Source organism: Plutella xylostella, chromosome 9 (assembly GCF_932276165.1).
Source record: "Plutella xylostella chromosome 9, ilPluXylo3.1, whole genome shotgun sequence".
Taxonomy (NCBI): Eukaryota; Metazoa; Arthropoda; class Insecta; order Lepidoptera; family Plutellidae; genus Plutella; species Plutella xylostella.
The window spans coordinates 1,990,188-2,006,612 of NC_063989.1; the positions used below are offsets into that span (position 1 = coordinate 1,990,188).

Sequence of the window (16,425 nt, forward strand, 5' to 3'; positions counted from 1 at the left end):
AAGATACTTACCTATGTAGGTATGTTGTATAACTTACTCGACAAAGTAGTTAATGTACCCCAATACAAACATTTCAAGCAAGTAGTAACGTCTTACTAATAGCGTTTTATATTATGTAGACGAAAATAGATTAGAAAAGTTATTTTTAATAAACTGAATGAAAATGTATTTTTTTTTTTATTTTATTCAAGAAATTCAGTGTGACAATCAAGTAGTTAGTCAGCTACTTAGACCTACCCAACTATCTGGACGTTACCTTAAGAAGTAAGTATACATGTATTGTATACTTCTCTGAGGTACGTACTTTACCTATTATAGTTGACCTATACCCTATACCGGAGACTGAATATTTTCAGAAAGTGGTCTGTAGTTATGACCCAACCCAAGGAAGCAAGTAGCGATTCACTACGCTCTTAAAATATTTCTATATTTGACCTTAACTGTAGTGAGGTAACTAGCGCTACAATTTTTTTATACGATAGTAGATCGACATCACTTTAACATTGACCTATTGACGGAATTGACTGCCACTGTCGTAACTGTCATTGTCAACTGTCAGTGTCACTGTCATGAGTGTCATGTCAAATTATGATTATGAATCAATTTCTTACGTCAAAATAAAAATATTTTCTTTAGACGGGAAAATTACGAATAATAATAAATCCTATGCACTCATAAATATAATTTTCACGCCAATTTAACCATTTAAATAATTTCTCCCGCAGTTTAGAATAGGTACCTAACTATTTGTTGACATCGAAAGTGCTATCATCAAAATTGTGTTCGTTTACTTACATCTTCAAAAGATTGTAGACTGAAGATGCAGTCTGAAGAGAAGCGGAGCCGGCAGAATGTAGATCTGGCCTCTTTGGAGCCTTCAGCGAGGGTCAAGCAACTCGCCAACTACGGAGCTATGGTAGAGGTGGACCCCAATGTACCACCAAGAAGGTTAGAATATTTATGTTTTAAATAATATCCTCCTTTCTCAGTTAGATTTGTATGTACTATGATAGTATATTTACTGCTTTGTATAATGTTTTGTACTTAAAGTAGATAAAATATGAAGTGCCTATAACCCACAATTCCAGTGAGTCACTGCATTGCCTCTGAATATTTGATTAGGTTTTCATTTATTGCATCATGTAGAGTTTGATATTATATTCACCTTCTACTTAGCGTCTCATATCACTCATATGAACATGAAAATTTCGAATTGAATAGTGTCAAATTTCAGAGTTCTCCGTTATACAATAATAATTCAAACTTTCAAAACTTGCATTTTTTTATTTATACTTTTAATTTCCACACCTTAAAAAAACCAGTTATTAAAAACTGCAAATTGAATCAGTCAATTAATCAAAACTTTTCCTCTTCCAGATATTACAGGTCAGGCCTAGAGATGGTGAGGATGGCGAACGTGTACCTGGCGGAGGGAAGCCTCGAGAACGCCTACATTCTCTACATGAAGTTCATGACTCTGTTTCTGGAGAAGATCCGGAAACATCCGGAATATTCCCAAGTTCCTGCACAAGTGAAGGCCGTCAACCAGGCCAAGCTTAAAGAGGTTATGCCTAAAGCTGAGACGCTGAAGAAAAAGCTAATAGAAAACTATACTAAGGAGCATCTTGCTTATATTGAAGAACAGGTATAGCTGAATGACTTGTTAAATAATGCTTTCTGTTGTTGTAGTTACATAGGAAAAAATAGCAGGGGTTCTAAAATAACTTCAAAACTTGTAAATAATCACAATATTGTTAGAATTAATGGAGATATCTAGAAATGATTGAGAATCTTTTAATTTAAAAGATACTTATTATTTACCCTCATCAAAAATACAATGCGAACACTGCATGATAGCCATAAAAATAATGTATGTAATATATGTATTTCACAGAAAAACAAACACATAGAGAATGAGAAGAAGAGGAAACAAGAGCATGAAGATGCGAAACTAGCCCAGAGACTGCAAGCGGATGAGGACAACAGAACCACCACGCCCCATCTCAGAGATACGGTGAGATAAGACAGATAATAATATTTTATGATATGAACAAAATATGATTGGTTAGATCTTATGTTATCCACATTTTAGTATTTCATTTTCTAATGCCTAGCAAATCCTTACAAGTCATAACATCAAATTTTGTATAAGATGTTTTAATTTATCATGATTGTGGTGTCCTCTACAATATATCCATGACAATATAAAATCCTATTGATACTTATCAAGGGCTACACCTACCTTATTCCTAAGACCCTGTTAGAATCCATGTTAAACTTTCTTCAGTATATTGCCCCCAAACTGAAGATAAAAAAGAACCATGGGTTATAATTATTATTAAACATTTATTTTTAGATATAACATCCATAGTGAATTAGTAAAACATGTCGATGTTACATTATGTTACCATCATTGTACTTATATCAACTTTATAAAAACCCCATTCCAGGACAAATGGGAGTCCCTCCCCCCGTCAGCGCCCCCTATGGATGGGGTACTATACCCTGATGACTTCGCCTCCACCCCCCCGCGCGCCCCGCCGCACCACTACGCGCCCGGACCGCCGCTCATACCGCCCTCGAGGCCGATGCAGTATGTTATATCATTATGTTTCAGCCAAAGGATGCGCCGGTCAGAACATTTGGCTTAAAGATAATGTCTTTAATTGGCCCTAATTCGATCAAATTATGGCAGATATATGAGATTTTCGAGCAAGCGCGAGGGTGCCATCTTCTTGAGCGGCTTGCCCTGTCCTTAAGCTAGTAATATATAAGTCAATGATTGCAGCTAATAATCTCTGCTGCTTGATTAGGCGCATCCAAGGACTGCTGGAATATTCAATAGGTAAGATATGACCATCTTGTACTGAGGCGTCTCACAAGGATATCTGTAAATACGGTCCATGCTACCGACGGAGTGTTGTACCCGGACGACTTCGCCTCCACCCCCCCGCGCGCCCCGCCGCATCACTACGCGCCCGGACCGCCGCTCATACCGCCCTCGAGGCCGATGCAGTATGTATTCTATTCTATTCTATTCTCTGTGGGGGTGTAAGTACCTGCACCTGGCTCTCTCGAGTGGAACCTTTGTGATCCCCAAGGTCTAAACTGCCTTCCTAAGCTTAGACCATTTCCCACCATGCTGGTCCACTGCGGGTTGGTGGGTTCACATATCTAGATGTGCTAAATCTAGATATGCAGGTTTCCTCACGATGTTTTCCTTCACCGTAAGAGCGATGGTATACCTACATGTACTTAAGTTAAAAGAACTCATTGGTACATGTCAGCGCCGGGATCGAACCCGCATCTCTTGCGTGAGAAGCGGGCGCTTACCCGACTGAGCTACCACCGCTCCTATGCAGTATGTAGAATGTTTTGGTTTTCAGCTGATAATCTTTGCTGTTGAATTTACGTATGTGGGCGCCACTAAGGATAGCTAGAATATTCTACATCTAAAATATCTTGTACTGTTGGTCTTAGGCGTCTTAAGAGAATCTACTGTCGTTGGCCGTGTAACCACACCCAACTACATGTAAATACAACAGGCAACTTGTTTGTTTGTGAACTATTGTAGAAAACACCTATTTCAACAGTTACAAATTCTGCAGCAGACATGATCGACTAAGTACAACCTACTACTTTAACTTAAAATCGTAAGAGCATATTTCTTTGCAGCATAATAATATTCAAATTCACACAAACCACTCAAATATTAATTTACCTCTTCCAGAGACCTAATCCCCTCCCCCCGGCACCCCATGTCGGGTCTCCGGCCGGTGCGCGTGCCCGGCGCCGTGCTCAGCAAGTTCCTGCACATCGCCGCTACTAACACCAAGAACAAGGTGGAGACTTGCGGCATACTGGCGGGTATACTGGTGAGTGTACTGGAGTGAATACTAGTGATGTGGAATGGGAAGTGATAATGCCGAAAAATATTAATATTAAGGTGGAGACTTGCGGCGTACTGGCCGGCATACTAGCCAAGTGAAGCATACTTTATACTACGGGTAAGTATATTGAGTACATGGCTGGTGATGAGTTTACTGCAATAGTAGCATACCAGAGTGGATATTACTGAGATTTTATGTCGGTTTTAGGAACAACGGGCTAATGGGTAACTAATTCATAATGGGGAGCATAATATTATTTTGTCAAATGTATAGAGGACTACAGCTACAGCCGATTTCACACTTATTTTTTCCCCATTTCTAACATTTCCTCTCTCTCCATGCTACCAGGAGCGCAACGAGCTGAAGATCACGCACGTGATAGTGCCGCAGCAGAGCGGCTCGGCGGACTCGTGCAGCACCAACAACGAGGAGGACATCTTCATGTACCAGGACCAGCATAGCCTCATCACCCTCGGCTGGATACATGTGAGCCATAATAATAATAATTTGTGGTGACATCTCACACACGGCCTTCCGACCCCAAGCGTCGTCATACTATGTGTCACAACAACAGTGAGGTCACTTGATGGATTTGTATGCAGATGACCGGACAAAGCGTAAACTTTTCGTTGAGTTTTACGTAAATTGCAAACTCGTACTGGACGTACTGGTGAGCATACTGATAATTATACTCTTGTGAACGAATGCTAAGAGAGCGCGATATTTTTTTAATAAATGAATAGCGACGTAGCGGCATAGCGCACACCAATGGCGTCACTTGGTTTTAACTAGTGTTGCCACGAATAGTGAATTGGCCGAATACCGAATACCGAATATTCGGCGACGCTACCGGCCGAAGCGCCGAATATTCGGCCGCCGAATATTCGGCGCTACAACCTGTTTTTTTGTTCCTGGAACTGCTTTGAAGAAGTCGCTACAGATTATATGAGAAATGCTAATTATTAGGAGTTAGAATGCTGTGGCAAACGAGTTGAATTTTTATTTGATAATAGTTCGCCTAGATCGGATGGCCGATCCTTACAAGTGGTGGTCAGCAAACAAAAAAACAATACCCGAACCTTTTGAAATTTGCAAAAACTTATCTTTCTTCACCTGGAAGTAGCGTTTATAGTGAGAGGTTATTTTCTGAGGATGGTAACAATGAAAAGCGCAATCGTGGTCTACCAAAAAATGCTGAAATGCTCGTTTTTATCCAGCACAACTTACTACTGATTAATTTTAAGTAATAAAATTTTGTGATTTAGAAATAAATACACAATTTTGATTAAAATAACAAGTCATTTTTTACATGATTTACGAAACTTACAGTATTCGGTATTCGGCCCGAATAGTACGCACTATTCGGCCGAATACCGAATACTGAAAAAACTGGCCGAATAGGCCGAATACCGAATAGTTGCCGAATATTCGTGGCATCTCTAGTTTTAACGCATTCTGCAGCCGCGGCACGGGTCTGTTATCGACGTCGATAAACTCGTTTAATGCGTGTTCCATCTTATCACAGCACTGTATTTATGGCGATTGGCGCTATATTGACGTTTATCTACGATCATAATTTTCTTTACACCTTCCCGTTAATAATTTTCTTTTCTAATATATTATGTTTATAAAGATTAATTACCAAACATATTGTCGTTGTTACAGACGCACCCGACGCAGACGGCATTCTTATCCTCAGTGGATCTCCACACGCAGTGCTCCTACCAGCTCATGATGCCCGAGGCTATAGCCATCGTCTGCGCGCCCAAATACAACGAGTAAGCTACTTCTTCTTCTTACAGTGTCGGTGACAAACAAAAGAGGTATTAGATTACGGTTAATCACCGTGGTGAAAGGATTACATAGTCAGAGCAGCGTCAATCGCTAAATACGTAGACTAAATAAACGAGCTATTACTCGTTACTCGTTACGTTACGTTATTACTCTTTAACTATGTACATTATACAATGTATAATATAGAATGTATAATATACATACTTTACTTTACAGCTGACTAACTTACAAACTAAACCCATCTCTTTTTCCATTACTCTCCAGGACGGGTTACTTCGCTCTGACGCCAAACCACGGCATGCAGTTCATAGCCAACTGCAGGCAGACCGGCTTCCACCCGCACCCCGAGGACCCGCCACTGTTCTACGTGAGTTAATAATTGCTTCACTGCATATTAAAAAAATATATAAACTAGTTCGTGATTGGAGACCACGGCCAAGCACGTAGCGTGGGACGCCCTTCCAGTAGCCAGTATTAATTGGATTGGATTGGATGAGGAATGGCAGAGATGTTGCGCTCCTTGGGAGAGGCATATGCAGTAGTAGTATAGCAGTGGAGTACCCGTTTTTTAAGTTGTTTTATGAGCCTAATGGTCAATCTATGTATAATAAATAATAACATATAATTGCTCAGTTAATGAATTATGTGTAGGTATACATTATTTAATACGCCGCTTTGGCTCAATTATTTAGCATTAAGTCCACCTTTTGTACACTTATATTTCATATTTGTGCAATAAAGTATCAAATAAATAAATAAATAAATAATTCATTATAAAATATATTTTATACTTATTTCAGGATGTCACTCACATAAAAGTAGATCCGGCGGCGACCGTGGAAATGGTCGATCTTAGAAGATGAATACAGACAAAGGTATATAAATTATTGTATTCAACCACGCTTCGAAAGACTACGAATGCCTTTACTATTGTACTAAGTTATAACATATTTTCAGACTTCACAGTTCACGGCTTTTTAATGCATTTGTAAATAATCAAACCATTCTTCAATTTATACTTTTCTATCGTCATTAGTAAAGTAAAGTTGGCTAAGAAATACCTGTCATGTTACTTCGCATGAAATTTTTAAACGGTGATTAGGGTTAGCTAACCTTATAGCTAACGTATATTTTGAACTACAATTGTATCGGTCATCGTCACATTGGGTTTTAAAAGTAATAAGACAGTATATACGTACGGTGAACAAACATGGACATAATAATTTAAGTACTCAAAATCGGTACTTACTGTGTTCTACCTATAACTTATGACTGCGTTATGAAAACGATAGTGAGTCGTCCATTACCGTACGAGTTTCTTTTACTCTATCTCAATTCTCAACACTTGAGCGTCAATGTAGCTCAAACTAATATTCACTTTAAAAAAAAGTTGAAATGATTTAAGTTGGCATGGCAGGAATATGGCTGCAGATTTATTGGTTAGAAGGCCATTATACTAAAAGTATTAATAAAATTTTAACTAAGATTTATGGGCATTAAATGTGTAGTAAACGGTTCTGCATAGTATACCAGCACTTTGTTCGAAGCTTATGCCATAAAAGTGAAGTGTCTTATTGTGTATAGAAAATATAATTTATATTACGACTATCATTCTCGTGTGATATCACGGCTATGCCTGAAGACTGAAGCTTTTAGGTACGTGTTAAAGAAATATATATACTCGTATATCATTATGTTTTTATTTAGAATGAAAAGTCATTTCAATGTTCATATTGTTCATTAAATATTTAGAGTTGATTTATTTTTAACGGGACTTGTAAAGTTTCCGTAATAGTTTTTATTTACCAACATGTTTTAAGTTAAATTGTTGTTGTTTTTAACTATACTTAATTATTTCTAAAATAAAGCAAGAGTCCTATGACGTTTGATTGACTTCTGCCTGTGGGATAAGTTCATTTTCCCTTGAAAACTAAAATGACATAAAATTTATGGATTGGACTGCTGTCACAGGGTCCTTGCTATATTTTATAAAGTATAACGGATAAGTGGACAGAGATACTAATTTGAACTAAGTGAGTTATAAAAACGCACATTAGTTACGTTATGAGTTATGAGCTTGTGAATACGTATACAATTTATAATGTGATATTTAGTTTACTTCAGAAATATTTTTAGGCACTTCCACCTTTTGTAGTGGAAAGTACTATGACTTTTATAAATTCAAATTACTGGCTATTAGTAGGTATAATATGAATAGTTAATAATAAGCCGTTAATTAACTATGGCATGGTGTATGTCATTATTATGAAATCTACATTAAACAAGTTAAACTTAACTACAGAGGAAACTAAACTTGTATTACGCTAATTTTGTTATAGATTTATCATTTACATATATACCTCTCTGCCAACTGGCCAAAAACCTGGTGTGACTATGTAGGCTCCACCACCATTATGTTTCTGAAGTAAACTAAATAAGGTTAGCTAAGAGCATTGTTATGTATGTGTGATGTGCAATTAACACGGACCAATGAATAAAAACTATAATTCCAACGAATATGCTCTTATTTAATTTTTACTAATATAATAAGTTCGATATAGGCAAACTAAACTTAATAAGCTAAATTGAATAGACACCAATCTCGACTATATCATATTCTTAATTTATGATGGTATTTTATTTACATAATTACTAAAACTGTCATCAGCCAAAACGATACTATCAATACAGTGAGTTCAGGATTTTATAAATACATAATATTATGTATAAGTTTCAAAAGCCGCTACTATACATACTACTATAGGTAAGTACTTACTTAATATACCTAATATTTACTACTGTATTTTACATACTACACTTTTAAGGCACTCGGTGCTACATAATATTATGTAAGTATGTATAGTCTTGTAGTTTATGAACTTCAACAAGATCCTACATACCTAGTTATACTTAAATTTACTATTCAGTTTAAGTACATATTTATTTACTTAAGATAATTTTTAGGCACTTGTGCTAATTATTACGTAGCTGTGTGATATTATGATTATCTACTACATATTTTATCTAACTACCTAATAGTGTTTTAATAATGCACTTAAATACGATACGATATGGTGTTGAGGAGTTTCAACTTACTTAAGTCTAATATAAATGTATATTCTTATTCTCATCTGTTAGGTGATTACCTGTTAATTGAAATTATTAATATGTAAGTATTTAAATATTGCTTATAAGACAAACCTACACATAATGCGGCAACTAAACACAACTGTACTGTATGAACATTATTTATAGCTTCTAACATACTTACCATGACTGCAAAATGTTTCACCCGTCGCAAACCAGTCTATTAAGGCACATACATAGCCGAATGAAACTCAACTTTACAAAAAAAAACGTAGAGCAAATACAAGCCAATTCACAATTATTGCGATTTCAAACGACTAAACTTATATCATACGTATACCTACAGTTCCACATATCAAAGCATCAAGACACTCTACGAGAAGATCAAAGAGCAAGCGATAATAAACACGGCGGCGACGCCTAAAGGGTAGACTTCTGGTTGGCCAGAGTTGATGTTCTTCCTCATCCTGGCTGGAGACTCCACGTGCACGGTCTTGTTCATCATCCAGTAGAACACTTCCATGAGGCCCTGGCTCGACAGTTCTGGGCCCACGGTGGTACGGATGCGAGTGTTGTAGCTGTTCAGCCAGTTTATCTGGAAGATGACAGTGCATTTATTGTAGGCAATCGGGAATACTGAGAATATTGTATTATTTAGACAATAATGGTGATCTCCAGACATATAGAGGTACACATAATAAGTCTTCATACCGTCTTAACAATCCCTTATAATTCCCTTAACTATAGGTAAATTAAAGCCTTAAATATTTGTGAGCCTTATTTTTCCGTTAGCTTCCTGTAAGAATTCCGGGATCAAGCCAGATCCAGCTGCCAAAATAATAGTTACTCCAATATATCGAAGTTTCTATCTCAAAGTTTTGATAAAAGTAAAGTACATACACTTAAAGTACCTAAATCAATGTGATTCATCATCTCAATTCATGACGACCTAAACCCTCCCAATGAAGAAAGGCCTAGTCTGCCACGCTGGCGTAGTGCAACCAATAGTTGATAGTCCTACCTCATACTCAGTGAGCATGCTGCGATCAATCAGCTTGGGCTCGAAGGGCAGCATGGTGGCCTCCTGGAACCCGAGGTACTCCCGCGGCTTCGGCACCACCTCCACGATGTTGCCCAGACGGACCCCGAACTTGCCTGGTTCGTACCATGCTGGCTCTGGAAGAGGGAGTTTAGAGTCAATCGTAGGTCGTAGGTATGCTTTGTTTGGTATACAGCAGAGTGAGATAGTGGCAGCCCATTACGCTTACTGTGTCGAACAAAAAGACTAACTGAAGCCTGGTACCAAGAGATAGAGTTGAAGGCTTACGAGTATGTCAAACAAAACAAAAATGTGCTATTGGTCTTTGGATTCACGATGGGAGGTGTATAATAGAAGGTGGCGTTGCAACCAGAAATGCTCGAAATCGGTCCGTAGAGTGACAAAAGTGCAGACTTACCAGCCGTAATAAAGTATCCCTCCTTCAGAGTATGTAAATTGGTATCTTGCCGATAGTCAATAACAACTGGATCTGAAATCAGAAAGACACACATTAAATAATACTTACTTTAAGCTAAAGTGGCACAAAACTTCCATGCTTCATCATCAATATTTAAAAACATTACCTTCCCGCCTATTCAGCGCAGCGCCCACCCCATGCCCTGTAGGGTATGGATAATCCTGCTTGGCGGCCCACAGCGGCGCGCGGGCCACGGGGTCCACGTGGGCTGCCGGCAACAGCGCCGGGGTCTGCAGAGACGCCAGGGCAGCTAGGGAGCGCAGCACTGTGGTGTAGGCCTTACGCTCCTCGCGAGACGGGATCCCGTAGTGGACAGTTCTGGTGACGACGGTTGTGCCTTCTGTTTGGGGGAAAGTACATAGTTTGGTTAGAATGTGACGGTTAGAGCGCGAAATTTGGGTGTGGGGAGTTAGGGCGCCTTCAAATTAGTCGCTAAGTGTCGCGCGACTGCAGCGCTGCTGCAGCGCTGCAGCCGCGCTGCTGTCAAAATTCATATAAATTTTGTAATTTAAAAGATGCGCGACTGCAGCGCCGCAGCAGCGCTGCAGTCGCGCGTTAATAATTTATATGGAATTTAGACAGCAGCGCGGCTGCAGCGCTGCAGCAGCGCTGCAGTCGCGCGACACTTAGCGACTAATTTGAAGGCGCCCTTACTGTTGATCCAATTTAAACAACATTATATGCAGAATCCCTTCACTAGCGTACATTTTAACCAGAGATGTGCTATGCTACGTTGCTATGAATGCGTTTGACATACACTCATCATCATCATTGGTACACATAGCATAGCACTAGTGGGAACGGGAACGGATTTCTTTCACAACATAGCCGTATAGCTGCACAGCACATCTTTGGTGGAAAGCTACTCTTATTCTTACCATCGTACTGTCCTCCAGACCGTATCACCAGCGTGGAGTTAGTGAAGATACGCCTCCTAGTCATGTTGGTGGCCAGGTAGTCAGGATCCGCGCCGTTGGGGCCGAAGGCAGCTCTGGTCTTCATTGAGACACCCACGTAGCCGGCTTGTGTGGCCCTCGTTATGTCCACTTTGGTGGCCACTGATAACTCGTCTAGGCCTTTCTTTACCTGTGAAATGTAAGGACATAGTATAAAAAAATACTTAGCCTTGGTACACAAAATGTATCTCCTGGAAAGGCTGTGAGATGCTTTAGCAACCAAACTGATTAAACATACATTACTAAGGCTTAAGGACTGTAAGAAACCTCACCATTCCCTCCAAGTAGCTCAAAAGCGTGCACATAGCGACCGCATCCCTCAAATGAGCCCGACGCATGCCTTTAGCTTCATCCATGTTCTTCTGGGCCTTGAGGTAGATGATCGGAGACAGTTGCACCTGCCTCTTGGCTGGAGGCACGCTCTGGGCTATGGCGGCCGAAGCCCCCCTTTGGAAGGTCCCGGGGGCAGGAATGAGGATCTTCATCCATTCGTTGGAACGCCTCAGGTCCGTGTAGATTGCTGTGTAGTCGTTTACCCTGGGTATTGTGGTGTGTATAAATTATAGGTTGGGAGAGAGTTAGGTACCTAAGGGCCTGTTCCACAATGTCTGGTTAGTGGTCACCTGTCGGATAAAATACATACTGTCACTGTCTAAAAAATAATGACAGAGAGTGACAGCATGTATTTTATCCAACAGGTAGCCACTAACCAGACATTGTGGAACAGGCCCTAAGTGTAATATACCTTGAACTTTGTATGAAAGGAATCACTTTGTAGTAAATCAGCTTGCGGGTATGTCAGTATTTGTCATAAATGTATTCAACTGCAAAATTCACACAGCCTGTCCAGCTAAGAACCGATGTCTCTATTTCTACAAGAGCAAATTCTAAAAGTAGATCTTATGGAGACAATAGGTTATATCTTACTTGGTACAATTAACATTAGTCGTATAACAGTTGTAGACGGCCAGCACTTCCCTCACTGGCATGGAGAGCTTGCCCGGAGGCGCGTAGACCCTCACGTCCTGGAGACTGACCACCACGAATGCCTTCAGGAGAGGCGCGTGGGGCAGGTCGCGACCTCGCACGTTTAGGAGCCATGCCACCTGAGAGATGAAGGTCAATTTTAAAAGTTACTGTTTATGGCCTATTTTAAGATAGATTATGTTGGTTTATATTTTTTGTCTAGAGCGGTGGATTACTATAAATAAATAAAATACTCAAGAAGGTTGGCTATGTATGAATTTCACTTAATCTTCAGTGGCATAGTAATGTATACTAACCTCATCTAAACCCGTGACGACCATGGCATCAACACCTACTGCCCGAAGCTCTGCTCTGACCATTGTCACCTTATCCCTCCAGCTCACTCCTGGAAAATATCACAAATTGATTTATTAGTAAGATTTTATAAGATTCTTCCTTGGACAACATTGAATGGACCGACAAACTTTTAATCGTGATTGTATTAGAAAGTTCAATCAAAGTATTATAACACTCTATAGAACTCAGGAGAGATGAGTCAGAGATATCCGACATATCTCATCATAAAGGAATCAGAGCATTATAACGCTCTATATGACTCGGGAGAGGTGAGTCACAGATATCCGACATATCTTTTGTATCTCATCATAAAGGACCCCAGAAACGAACTAACCTGTATACTCCGCATTGTGCAAGTTCGCCACAATCTTCGAGAACTCCGGCCTCTTCAACTCCGGGTCCATCTCGTCGTTCCACAGCTGGTCCACCAGCGTGGGGATGTGGACCAACTGGAGTCCTTTCCGCTGCAGGTCCGCCGACAGGTCCTGCCACTCGTCCATGCTGGCCAGGCGAGCGTCGCCGCCGACGCGGCCGCTGCGCCCGAGTCGCTCCTGGAGGTGGGACTGGCAGTGATTAGGGGTAGGGTATAGTGGATATTTGCAGGTGTAAACCGAAGGTAATTGAATCATGGAGCTGGAAGGATTCATAGCTGACACAATATGCTAGATATAAGTACCTATTTTTTGTGGTATTTTTATTTGCACACCTCGAGGAATCCACGAAGCCGCCTCAGGTGACGTATCGTGTGTTGCTTATACGTCCAGCGCACCCTAGGTAGTCAGAATGTGACGCTGATCTGACTGGACTTTCATCGTATTTAGTGAGAGTGACTATAATTATCTTAGTTTAACATCGTAATAACATACCCTAGTTAAATATTTTTTAACAACACGCTAAGAAGTTATTTTTTTGTACATTTGCAATGTCAACTCTGTATTTCCAAGTCATACATAAAGTATCTTCTAATAATCAATCTTTCATTTTTACCCCAATCCACTGCGCAATGGTCGGCTGTCTCGGATCATCAGCATCAATCACCAGCCAGGCGCAAGTCACAGTCTCTCGGGCTCGTCGCACGTCTCCGGCGGGCACCCACAGCGCCGCGCCGCCCTCCGCCAGCACAGCGCCGGCGCCCGCGCCGCCCCACCCGCTGATGTATTGGAGGCGCCGCTCGAAGGGGGACGGGTCTTCGCTCTGGGGGAAAGATTTGAGAAATTGGTGTTAGGAATGGGTTGAAGTAAAGCAAGCCTCTTATACTGTGTTTTCTGGTAGTAAAGCAAGCAAAACCTCTTATACTGTATTTTCAGCTTAATAATTAAAAACATATTGATGAAACATGTAAGAAACTAAAAAGTTGTTGATGTGGGAAGCACATGGTGCCTTACGCCACACGAGAAAGTATTTGCCATGTAATTTCGGTGCGGCACCGCAACGTGAGCTCCGGATTTATAGCTCCGATTTCTATACACTTCAGTCAATCTTATAATACTCCTGCTCTCTGTGTATTAAAACAGCCAGAATATTTACAAGATAGTTTAATTTCTACATGGTTTACTATTTCAAAAAGGGTATAGGTACCTACTAAGCCAAAAGGGGATAACTCAGGACATTCTGAACAACTTTTGGTCTACGAGTTCATACTGAACCAGTTTTTACGTGATTTTCCGTGAAAACTCAAAGAACAAAAGTTGTTCAGAATGACCTTTTGAGTCACCTCCTTACGGCTTAGTATACTTACCCTTTATGCAACACCCTGTAAGTATATTTAGTTTCGTTCATTTTAAAAAGCAAGCTACATCATACCAAATGCTCATCCGTATAGAACACCACAAAAGCGCCAAAGAAGGCATTCTGCTGCGTATAACTAGTATTCTTCATGGCACTTCTCAGCCGGGCCAGAGGAGAGCTGGTTCCCAACCCATCAGCGCAGGCCTCAGGAGCGGTGGCTAGCTCCACGTGCGCGCTCGTGGTACGGGGGATCACGGTCGGGAGCGGGACCATGGGTGTCGTGGTAGGGGGGCTGGCGTGCGCTGCTGGACGGTTGACCGCAGCGTGGCTGGCTGGAAAGATGATCAAAGAAGTTAATTTTCAAAAAGTTTGTGATGGTAATTGCTAGGTCTAATTAAGATGGGCTAATGATAACATTAGCTCCCATTTTCAGTAACTCTCTACCGATACCGTTGATAGGAAAAAGTATACTCTGAAAAAAAATGTAGGTACCTATGTTATGTAAGTACTTAAGTATGAAAGTTTAACTGCCACCCATAGGTGGAAAGATTTATTGAAACCTGAATACAAAAAACCTGATTAGGTAAGTCGTAGTGTGGTAGAAAATACAAAAGTAATAATTCCTATTGAAATATTGAAACCGTTGCCGCGTTGGACCGCTTAATAGAGCTATGCGAGCTTTGAGCTTACACAGGTTGAAACCCTACGGCGTAGTCGAGCTTTGACGGTCGTGTGTGGACGTGGACGAGCTTTTTGTTTCAAATTCATTACTTACATCCGAATGAACGTAGAATTACAAGTACATCAGCTGTCGTTCGTAACCTGGATTGACTTTATTTCAGTGTGTAGCAGAAAGCTCTCATTTCATAAATGTAGGTATTTGGTATTTTACATTACCCAAATTAAGTTTTTATTCCAAATATGTAACTGCAATTTCAATGCAATGCCCATACCTAGGTGAGCGATCGATAAACCGAAAGCTCAACGACAGGGGAGTGGGGCCGCGTGAGCCCCTCCATGCCCCGCAAAAGAGAAAGCGCCCCGACGGGCCGCGGCGCTGTTCAAGGCGCGGGCATGTACCAGGCGAGCAGAAGTCGCGAGAAAGTCTTTAACAGAGAGCTTTCAAAAGCTCCCGAGTGTGAGCGAGACAACAGGATCCTTCAGTATTGTCGTCCCTCTCTGCGCGCGCTCCCTTTTCTGACAGCAGTGGGCCCTGCCCTGCCCCTGCCCTTTAACAACCCGACTGAATATTTTGCCGTCTGGATTTAAAACTGTATGTCTGGGTGGTAGAGATTAAAACGGTTTGATTTAGTATTGCAGTGTCACAAATTAGGGGGAAAAGGACAAAAGTAGAGCTTTGTTCTATAAATATTACGTGCCTCCAGCTATAATCCTCCAAAATTTAAACTCAATAGAAACTATTTCTGATGATGCCAAAAAATAGTCGTGAAATAGTCATAAATAGTCGTGTTATCCAAAAAAATAGTCGTATCATACTTTCGGAGTTAGAGCTATACTTTATGGAGGATTATAGCTGGAGGTCTCCAGCTATAATCCTCCAGCCTCTGCAGAACAAACGGTAAGGCCTATCGACTTGGTTAAGGTCTCAAAAAATAGTCGTGAAATAGTCGTAATGACATGCCAAATTTCAGAAATAGTCGTCCAAAGATAGCAGAGATATAAAGGTACTTTGCTGCAGCCCTGGTGGAGGATTATAGCTGGAGGTTTTGAAAATATCGAATATCTTTGGAACTACTATGACTATCGGTTTGAATTATGTCTCAAAAAATAGTCGTGAAATAGTCGCTTCTATTTATTATAATTTTAAGCTTGATAAAAGCTGTTAAATAATTATATCAAATTCTTCATACAAATCAAAGTGGACGAGAATGCCAAAGCAAGCCAGTACACAAAAATAATAGCACCGTAGCATTGAAGTACTCATGTCGAATTTATCTATAAATCATTTATTTCGTCATACTTTGCATCAATAGTATCTAAACTAATCTTGGGTATGACATTTTATTGCTTTTGCTCTTAGCCTTTACCTTACTGTGTACAGAGAAAGCGTATGCCTATACACGCACACATTTATCTCTGTTATCTTGACAAACGATAGCGATGACGACT

The 16,425-nt window shown here is 40.4% G+C and overlaps 2 protein-coding genes across 2 annotated transcripts; one reads left to right on the forward strand and one right to left on the reverse strand.

The window, feature by feature from the left end:
* The first annotated feature begins 617 nt into the window (after positions 1-617).
* LOC105389137 (STAM-binding protein-like A) lies at positions 618-6,817 on the forward strand. Its single transcript, XM_048623031.1, has 9 exons — positions 618-948; positions 1,378-1,645; positions 1,895-2,014; positions 2,451-2,593; positions 3,731-3,875; positions 4,239-4,376; positions 5,556-5,668; positions 5,949-6,051; positions 6,485-6,817. The coding sequence occupies exons 1-9, from the start codon at positions 821-823 to the stop codon at positions 6,545-6,547; spliced, it is 1,221 nt and encodes a 406-aa protein (XP_048478988.1). The 5' UTR covers positions 618-820; the 3' UTR covers positions 6,548-6,817.
* Positions 6,818-9,073: 2,256 nt separating this feature from the next.
* Positions 9,074-14,568, reverse strand: LOC105387280 (xaa-Pro aminopeptidase 1). Its single transcript, XM_048623074.1, has 11 exons — positions 14,371-14,568; positions 13,555-13,761; positions 12,902-13,118; positions 12,528-12,616; positions 12,172-12,350; positions 11,517-11,781; positions 11,167-11,374; positions 10,395-10,628; positions 10,229-10,300; positions 9,793-9,947; positions 9,074-9,366 (listed from the first exon to the last, which is right to left on the reverse strand). Exons 1-11 carry the CDS (start codon positions 14,566-14,568, stop codon positions 9,145-9,147), a joined length of 2,046 nt encoding a protein of 681 aa, XP_048479031.1. The 3' UTR covers positions 9,074-9,144.
* Positions 14,569-16,425: the final 1,857 nt, after the last annotated feature.